Source organism: Athene cunicularia (genome assembly GCF_003259725.1).
Source record: "Athene cunicularia isolate RWA chromosome 3 unlocalized genomic scaffold, athCun1 chr3_part1, whole genome shotgun sequence".
Classification (NCBI taxonomy): Eukaryota; Metazoa; Chordata; class Aves; order Strigiformes; family Strigidae; genus Athene; species Athene cunicularia.
In genome coordinates, this window is record NW_020799097.1 from 5,226,624 (window position 1) to 5,236,762 (window position 10,139).

The 10,139-nt window shown below is 39.1% G+C and overlaps 1 protein-coding gene across 1 annotated transcript; it reads right to left on the reverse strand.

The window, feature by feature from the left end:
* Window positions 1-1,144: 1,144 nt before the first annotated feature.
* CENPQ (centromere protein Q) lies at window positions 1,145-9,051 on the reverse strand. Its single transcript, XM_026845711.1, has 9 exons — window positions 8,981-9,051; window positions 8,015-8,171; window positions 7,200-7,257; window positions 6,386-6,500; window positions 6,054-6,122; window positions 4,622-4,751; window positions 4,242-4,361; window positions 3,893-3,970; window positions 1,145-3,475 (listed from the first exon to the last, which is right to left on the reverse strand). The coding sequence occupies exons 2-9, from the start codon at window positions 8,159-8,161 to the stop codon at window positions 3,347-3,349; spliced, it is 846 nt and encodes a 281-aa protein (XP_026701512.1). The 5' UTR covers window positions 8,162-8,171; window positions 8,981-9,051; the 3' UTR covers window positions 1,145-3,346.
* Window positions 9,052-10,139: the final 1,088 nt, after the last annotated feature.

The following is a 10,139-nucleotide window of genomic DNA, read 5'->3' on the forward strand; positions in this document are numbered from 1 at the left end:
GGCTAGTAATCCTTACAATGTGCAAGAGAATCAGGGTAGTGGACCAGATACCCTGTGAAACAAGTGTCCTCCCATTTTAAACTATCTTCTGCAAGGTGCTGGAAGAGGTGGTGCAGACTAGTAATTTGGACAATACCAGGAACCAACACTGGAATTAACTGCCTTCATTAGCAAAGGACAGTGACGTCCAGCAAGAAAAACGTTCAGAGCTGCTCTTCCCACGCTGGTGTCAGCAGTACCTCAAGCCACATGCTGTTATTATAGTTAAAAACACATGCAACCGGCAGGATTCAACTACAAATTCAGACATATAAATTTATGTGTCGGAATGTAAGTGTCTATATGTGCCCTTGTGACTTCTGTCTAGATCTTGGGTGTTGTTTGAGATGCTTGTGGTGGGTTGGCCCAGGCTGGATGCCAAGGTCATCCACCTCATTCTGGGGAGAAAAAAAAAAATCTGGAAGAATTAAATATTCTCCCCATACCCAGATGCACATCTTTCACACTGGAATCAAAGCTCACTGAAAGACAGACCCAGAGGTTTAACAAATGTTTGGAGCTTCACAGTGGCTTCTTTTGGGACATTTTCAGTAGTGACTCTCAAGCAAGACAGCAGAAATATCTGTTGCTCTCCATAGTGTCATATTAACAGAAAGCAGCAATAGCAAGTCAGTCCTCATGTACTCAAGGCACAGCCACCCAAACCTGGCCTAATTCAAAGCTCACCTCTGCTACTGGTTGTACTGAAACCCATGTGTGTTATTTGCTTGTGAAGGTCAACATCTCTTTAGAACACATCTCTTCTGGCAAACCAAATAGTATCAATGCTTGTTCTCTGCCCCTGAGCTGAAATAGCAGAGTCTGGCCTCATCAATACTATTAAACTCTCATGGCCTCCAAAGCAGGCTGGAAACATCCGAGCTGCCAGCTGGGTATTGTCCATGTCCTGTGCTGATTCCTGCATCGCTGGCCTAAGAGAACTGGTTGTCCCAGAGAGCGTGCCAAGGATTTAACTGCACAGGTAGTACTTGTAGTAACCCATGTGAGATTACACCAACAAGAGCTTGTCTCCTAGCCTGGAGACACAAATCCATGCAACTCAGAGACTGCTTTACCACGGTGGACAGAAGGGGCTGAGGCAGTTATTCTACAGCGAATGAGATATTTATGATCAATATAATGATGCGCTACAGAGAAATACAGAGTATGATAGCAGAGGCCTTCAGAAATGGAGATGGGGGACACGGTGCAGCATACAGCTACAGGGTACAGCAATGGGACACGGGAAAGCAGTGAGGATGGCAAGAGAAGAGGCTTGGCTTAGGAGACCCCTTGGCTACAAAGACATCACCAACAATCAGCTCAGGAAATAAAGACCCAGTACTAGACAAAACTGGGTTTAGGAATAACAGAGGAAGAGCATTTAACATATATAAAAGGCATTATACCACCACCCCCCCAAGGAGCGCTTCCTCTTTGCATTTAAACACTGTTTTGAGCATGACACATCGATTTAAACAACTAGATTTGAAAGGAAGGGAAGAGACCATAAATCTCAACTCCAGATGCCGACCACACAGGAATAATTTGCAAAAGGTCTTACGATACAGGCTTTCGTTGGGAAACATGAGAAATGCTGCAAAGAGCTAAGAAAAAAATCCATCCTACTTCAGTACCCTGTCTTTCAGAGTCAGCATGTGTGATCAAAAGTAAATCAACAATGTATCACAACCATGTTTAAACCATTTAATTGTCTGATAGACACATAATTCATATATTTGTTTACTTCTTTTTCACACCTATTTGTACACTCCAGCTTACATAACCTGCTGGCACTGTTACACTTAAAAGAATTTATTGCCTACTCCCTCATTCCTACACTGTAAAAAGCAGTGAGTAACCAATCCCTACTCAATGCTTTCATAAAATACTTTATTATTTCCTTCTTAAGTTACTGCTATTTCAACTTTCCTTGTATGGAAGCTATATCAAATCTCTGGCTCCTACTTACTACCTTTCTCCATACTTTAAAAAAAAAAAAAAAAAAGAAAAAAAAAAGGGTACCTATATGATTCATGAAATTCTAAACCCACATAGTAAATTGCTGGCATGTAGATCATCCTTAAAAGAAAAGGAGTATTTCTCTCCTTAACAAAAATTAAGATAGCTGGCATGCAGGAAAATCATTAACCCACAATCTGGATTAAATTACTTTGGGGTAGTGGTTATGTCAGTAAATGCTCCCCTTGCGGAGTGCCTAGAAATTTGAGAATTTCTAAATATTTCTATACCTTTTCATGTAATTCAGTATAAAGCAAGCAAGTACTGAGTCTGATTCTCCTACATGTAGCAACTACAGAGAGGTTTTTAATCTCTCATAGGAGAATAGAGATAATTAGGTCATGTCTCATTAAGAGTACCAGCAGTTTGTAAACAAAATAGTGTTTGCACAATAAAGCAATGTAAAGAGCACTGCTGTCTCCTAGCAGATAATTTGACTGAAGCAAGCACTGAGTAACTGAGTCTTTTAAGGGAGAAGTTCTATCATGGCAAAATAGAGGAGAGATTAAAGTGCATTGAAAACAGATTTTTGACTTTTTTTTTTTTTTCTTCTGAAGCTGAAGAATATCTGACAGTTAATGAAATATAAGGCAAGTACACAATTCGGGTTAGAGCATTGCTCTAACAATCTTATCTGCTTTCCCTAACCATCTGGATAAAAAGAAAAAAAAAAAAAAAAAAGACATTCACACCTGGTTTAAGCAGCAATTATGAAAATGTAAAGAAAATCCTGTACACCTGATAAAAATTATTCAGTTTTCTGCCAGATGTTTTTATTAAAAAATGGTAAGAAAGTTGAACAGGGAATTTGTAACTGAACATTAGATAATCATCTTTTTATATGTGTTTCAGGTTTAAAAGCAATTTAACTCCAAAACAAAAATTAGTTTGTCAAAAGATCCTGCCTTCACCGATTTATTAATATGATATAAAAGTCAAAATATAGTGGAATAGGTTGTCTTATTCTATAAAAATGCCCAAATAAACCTAGGATCCATTTCCCTCCCTTCTCCTAAGATAGTATATATCATCATTAGAAGTTGTCAGAAGCCCAGAAAAACAAAAATCCTCAACTGACCACTAAAATCACTAGAATCCCAGAATGCATCTACAGATTTATATACCAATATCCATAGAAAATGTTTTAACAGAAATTCAGCAGTCTCAACAGTAAAGCTATTAGGAAGAAAACACTGTTTCCGTGATCAGCATCCTGTCACTCTACATTAACAGAGTGCTGCCCTAGGTTATCTTCCTCAAAGAAGACTCCACATATTTCAGTTTCTCAAAGGCAGTCCACCTTCTCATAGGTCTTTTCAATGAGGGTTAACATGTTCTTCAAGTCAGCTGACTGCTGAATAATGTTCATATCCTGTAAAAGACCATTCTGATTTTCCATCTTCAGCATTTCTTCCTAAAGAAGGAAGAATAATAGACAACAAATAAAAACCAAGTTTCATTAAATCCAACAGAAATTTCACTTTCATGCAGCCTAGCTGTACCTAAATACAGCTAAAATAAAGATTCAAAGACACAGAATTGAGCTAGTCTTCCTTCCAGCAATCACAGAGATATATATCTCAGAATTATCACAGGTTCCCTAGGACCATAGGGTTCCTAGGAAAAGATATGTAATCCTTTAAATGGCAGGTTTTCTAGGGCTTCATTCCATTTTTTAAATGTAAGCATTTAGTTCTCAATTAAAAGGAAGAAGAAAGCTTTCAGATATTTCAGAATTGCCCCCCTCTGGCAGAAGTTAAGTGATAAAAGCACATTCTGTTGCCCTCCTCCTCATAGCCAAAGTGTCTCTGAAAATATATTCCATGCTCACCTGCAAAGTGGGTGTCTGTAAACTGTGCTTGGGGAGTTCTGGAAGGTAGAGTTCACCTCTGCCATTTTCCTGGAATACCTAGAAAGGGAAAAAGAGAAAAAAAAAAAAAAAATCCAAACTCAAACATCAGTCACACAAGTAGGAAAATAAACTGGTTGTCATTATCCAACTTCTGAAAACCACTTATTATTTTTGCAACTGAAGTTGGAAAAACTGAAAAGATACACTCCCAAAGCAAATAAGGCCCTCTTTATATGACCCTCTCTGCAGAAACAGCTTGTATGGCATAGCTCTGGAAGACAGGCCTCCCTCTAACCTAGAGCAGTGCAGCAACATCTATTGGAAATACCTTCCTGGCCTTTTTTTCATCTTCCTCTAACTGGTTCCTGAGCACCTGAATTTTGTGCTGTAGTTGTAGCATAGCTTCTTCAGTGCGTTCTGCTGATTGCTCAGCTTCTTTTATTTCTTCCTAAGGTAAAATAGACAAGAAAACAGAACAAAGTTTACTTTAGAGATGATGATCCTTTTGCATATGACACTGATCATCAGCATCACCCAAGACACAGAAACACCATCCAAATAGATTCACTGATTTGTAGCAAAGGTGGGTGACAGTGATGAACAGTGGACAACTCCTCCCCAGCAGCACAGGCATAGCCAACATCTACTAAAAAGTTACAACACATTAGCAGACAGGTAAGAAATTTTTCCCCTCCTTGCCTTTCATACCTGCAATTGTACCAAAGACTCTTTGCTTGCCTCAAACATTTGTTTCTCTGCCATTTGAAGGCTTGGGATGTTTTTCAGGTTGCCCAGCATCCCTGGAGGCACCTTTAAAGTCTTGAAAAATCTCAGCACCCTTTATTATAGAAAAAAGAAAGCATGACTTGTTTGGAGTTCTTTGCAAAACAAAAAAGAAAACTGACTAATGGTTTCTCTGGGGTAAAACTAAACTCAGTTTAGCCTGGTTGCTTCCAGTGAAGTAAAAGGATCCAGACAGGAAGAAAAGCTGTCTTCAATTGCTTTCAAAAATCAGGTGGAGTAGATGTCTAAGGAAGGAACTGGGAACAAGATATCCCACCATTCTAACCTTTGCTATTACACTGACATGTGGTTTCTATCCCACTGGACTTGTACACTTCCTGACTGTAAATAGACATTAACTAATATTTTCCCAGTTCTGACATTTCTGCTTTTCAAAGTAAAATTAAGTTCTAAAAGTAGCATTTTTAACTGCTTCCAAAGATAATTTTAGTAAAATCTGTAAATGCTTTTGTGAAACATGATATATAGCTTTATGCCAGAGGAAAAGTTTTAGCTCACTCTCAAAGGTCCTTCTGCGTCTAAGGAAGACTTGAATTCTTCTAAGTTGGATCTGTCAGTTAGATACACCAAACTGCCACAATTTCCATCCATCCCAGATGAGATTGCAGGAGTTTAGCAACTCAGAAATTAAAGATGTCACATATTAAACACACACACACACACACACATACACACACACACACACACAGAGTAAACCATTTATGAAGAACTAGCTCCTCAAGATTTGAATCTTGAAGTACAATAAGAACAAAGAAGGCAATATACATGCTCAGGCTCTATGTTGATTAGAACCTGGTATACTGACACACATGCACACAAAAATTCTCAGACACTCAAGTGTACATAATTACTCCCACAATGACATAAGGAGGCTACAATATATCCCAAGACAAAATTTCAATTCTCTTTGAAGTAACTTCAACAGTCAGAAAACGATTTAGCATTTAAGAAAATTTAGCTATAACTGCTCCTGCCACTATCATAAAATGATAGCAAAATAAATAGATGTCCACAAGTTTAAACCATGTATAAAGAGAACCAAGCTGACTCAAGGAGCTCTTAAGAATACCTCCCAGGATCTGTTACTCATATAGGAGTTGAAGTGAGTCTTTCGACAACTCTTGCTTGTCCACTTCAGTCAAGACATTTCTCTCCTTTATTTTGCATCAAATCTCTCTTCCAAGATTTCCTAAATGTGATTGCTCCCAGAAGCAAATTTGTAAACATGGTACAAAACAACTGGATAAACCATAAAACCCTATCCCTTCTCTTTTTTTTTTTTTTTAAAAAAATTTTTTTTTTAAAAACCAAAACAAAACAAATTATAATTTCTTACTTTTCTCTCAGTAAATTGAGGTGCTTCTGAACATCATCTTTCCTTTCACCTTGTTGGCACAAAACAGATCTGGAAAGAAAATAAACGCAGAATTTTCATCACAAAGCCTGCAAGCACAGAGAACACACCAATTGAAGTGAATAGTCAGAACTTTTCTAGCTAAAAGTTTCCAAAACCAGATAGAAAGCGTTATATTATATTGGACAAAATATACACAGCAAGCAGTGTTGTCCAAAAAAAGCTCCAAAGCTTTTCCCGTTCAAGCAGTGTTATGATTTTTACTTTATTCCTTGTGGAAACAGAGAAGAACCACCAGGATATTTGGCACTTACAGTATTAAGGAATCCATTACAGTTTCCAGAAACTGCCTACTGGTCTCTGAGAGTGTCTGCCAAGATCCTGTTTTAGCACTGGTTAGCTTCACCTTTTTTGAATAACCTTTTTCTTCTGTTAACACAAGAAAAAAAGGGAAAGATATGATCTGTCAAACCTGGATAGACAAACTTTGTGACTCACTTCACTCAGATTGTAGTCAGAGGCATAACAGTTAAAGCTTTTCCATGTCACAAAACTATCAGGTCAAAACTATCCATATTAAGTGGTACTTATTATTTGCAAGTCACAAGTTTCTTTAACAGGACAAAATAGAAAAGGTTCTTTCTTACAGCAGTTTCATTCTAAACAGATACTTTCCCCAAATCATTGGCAATACAAGTGAGAAAACCCAGAATGAAATAAAAGAGTGGGAATATACATAAGCAAGAAACTCAATGTAGCAGGAGCCTCATCTCATCTGTATGTTCAATACAACACATGCCAGTCTTAAGACAGAAGGTTAACAGAGAAGACAATGGTCTGTGAAGAGGAAGTTAAAATATTATGGGTACTTGTGGTGGAACTTTACAAGAACAATAATTGCAAACAAAAGCATGTGATTAATGCATGTGTATAAAACAATGTGAGTTCACACTGGCGAGCACTGTACAGCAAATACTCGCTGTTACTATTCAGACAGAAAACTTTGAAACTTATTTCAGTGACATCTCAGGAATCTATTTCAACATAGCAGTTGCTACTTTTACTTTCAGTGTTTTTCAGAACACTGAATTGTCATGAGACAAACATAAGGAAAGAATAGAATCCTACCTGCAGGGGAATAGTCCCCATGTTCCTTAGCTTTTCTTTTGACTGTCTGAGTGATGTGCTGAAGAGAAAAATTTACAGCAGATGTGGTAATTTTGAAACATCCTCTGCTGTGCAACCATCCATCTACTCCTAGCAACCCACTATAAAAAGGCTGTGAAAGCATGTTAGAACTTGACAGAGGTCTATTGACACTGACAACAGAAAAAGGCTTTTTAAACTATGAAACAGTAATTCATCCCAAAAAGATTAGGGAAAGCAATTCATTCTTCTTAATTGCTCCCATTCCAAGAATCAGATCATGAAATAAGAAATGCACATGACATTTCCCTATCCAGCCACATCTTGAGATCATGCTGTTCATAAATTCAGTGGTTAAGCAAGCTCTCTCCAACAGAAAGTTGCCTAGGTCAGTCCTGAGACACACAGATAATATGTTCCAGAACTGAATAAATGTCACCTAAGCTGAATGAACTCTAACTTTATCCCTCTGTTCAAACAGATGCTATACAGCTCTTCAGAACTCCACAGCCAGCTTGCCTTTTTATTAATGATCAGTGATTAAGGTTTATCAATGCCTGCTACTTGTTACAGGCATAGTAGCACACAATAAGAAATTCTGGAAACCTGGGAGCAGCTAAAACAGTGGGTCTCAAAAGAGCTGCTCACCTGCTCACACTGGACATTTCCTCAAGAAGACTACTTTTAGTTAATGAAACATTCTCTACAAATTCCAGTAAAAAAAATGGGTAAAAAGGCCTCTTTTTTTTTTTTCTTTGGTTACTTTTCTAATTTATTTAATACAATATAATGATTACCTTTCTTTTTTGATCTTGTTTTCTTCCTTCTCTCTCTGTTCTCTTTTTTTGGCTGGAAGGCCCTTGTTGATTTTGTGATTTAGACTTTTTTGCTGATCCACCAGTGGTCTCGCCCATTTTACTGGAAGATGTGTGGCAGCGTTTCATCACCTGTAAACTAAATGAAACAGGACGAAACAAAACCAAAATTAAAATCCAGCAATTATAACCTGTTAGTACAAACCACACATTAACAAGCAAAACAACAGAAATACCAAGTGCTAAACGAGCCCAAGCGTTTGCATATTTGCTAACCCAGAGCCTAAATCTTCCGTATTTATTTAAGTGCAGGACTACTAAAAAAAAAAATAATCCCCAAAAGCCTTTTAGACAAGTCTTTGTGTGTTCCACATCTCTTTCTAAAATTAAAAGCTAGCATATCTGTATACCAAAGAGCAGCCAATGGTAACTGCACTGAGAACAGTCTAATATGTTCTTAAAGGCCTCCAACAACAGAAATTCTTAATCTTTCTAATACAATCCAGTACAGTCATCATATTACCAGAACTTTTTACCCTAACCAAAATGCTCCTTGCTGCAGTTTACATTTACAGCTTCTTTTCTTACTCACTATACAGAGGAAAAAAGTTACACAGAGGAGAGTAATCATTACACCCCCCTAGCCTTGTCCTTTCTAAGTGCAATGGCTGAGATGTACGCAATTTTTCTTTCATCCCTTCAGGTCACACCCAAGGAGTCACGTGGAAAAGATGAGGGGTAACAGGTACATGTTAACCCTGGGGAGATTCTGACTAAACAGAAGAGGAAAATTTTTCACAATGAGAACAATCAGACATTGGAATAATCTCCCCAGGGAAGTGGTGGATTCCCCAATATTGGACATTTCTAATATTCATCTGGACAGGTGGCTGGGCCGTGATTTGCGAAGAAAGGTTGGACCGGATGATGCTTGAGGTCCCTCCCCACCTGGGATTCTGTGATTCTATGAACTTCCCTCACGCTGAGGCCCCGTCACGGCTCGCCAGGCCGCAGTCGCGACCGACAGCAGGTAGCTAAACCTGCCTCTCCCTCCCGCTCCAGTAATCACGGATGTGTGGGGCAGCATTTACAGCAGAACTCGGAGCAGGAGCGCGGACTACAACTCCCGGCATGCAACGCTGCCCGCCGCCGCTGCGACGCGGGCGCGCCCGGCGAAACGCATGCCGGGAGTTGTAGTCCGCGCTCCTGCTCCGAGTTCTGCTGTAAATGCTGCCCCACACATCCGTGATTACTGGAGCGGGAGGGAGAGGCAGGTTTAGCTACCTGCTGTCGGTCGCGACTGCGGCCTGGCGAGCCGTGACGGGGCCTCAGCGTGAGGGAAGTTCATAGAATCACAGAATCCCAGGTGGGGAGGGACCTCAAGCATCATCCGGTCCAACCTTTCTTCGCAAATCACGGCCCAGCCACCTGTCCAGATGAATATTAGAAATGTCCAATATTGGGGAATCCACCACTTCCCTGGGGAGATTATTCCAATGTCTGATTGTTCTCATTGTGAAAAATTTTCCTCTTCTGTTTAGTCAGAATCTCCCCAGGGTTAACATGTACCTGTTACCCCTCATCTTTTCCACGTGACTCCTTGGGTGTGACCTGAAGGGATGAAAGAAAAATTGCGTACATCTCAGCCATTGCACTTAGAAAGGACAAGGCTAGGGGGGTGTAATGATTACTCTCCTCTGTGTAACTTTTTTCCTCTGTATAGTGAGTAAGAAAAGAAGCTGTAAATGTAAACTGCAGCAAGGAGCATTTTGGTTAGGGTAAAAAGTTCTGGTAATATGATGACTGTACTGGATTGTATTAGAAAGATTAAGAATTTCTGTTGTTGGAGGCCTTTAAGAACATATTAGACTGTTCTCAGTGCAGTTACCATTGGCTGCTCTTTGGTATACAGATATGCTAGCTTTTAATTTTAGAAAGAGATGTGGAACACACAAAGACTTGTCTAAAAGGCTTTTGTGGATTATTTTTTTTTTTAGTAGTCCTGCACTTAAATAAATACGGAAGATTTAGGCTCTGGGTTAGCAAATATGCAAACGCTTGGGCTCATTTAGCACTTGGTATTTCTGTTGTTTTGCTTGTTAATGTG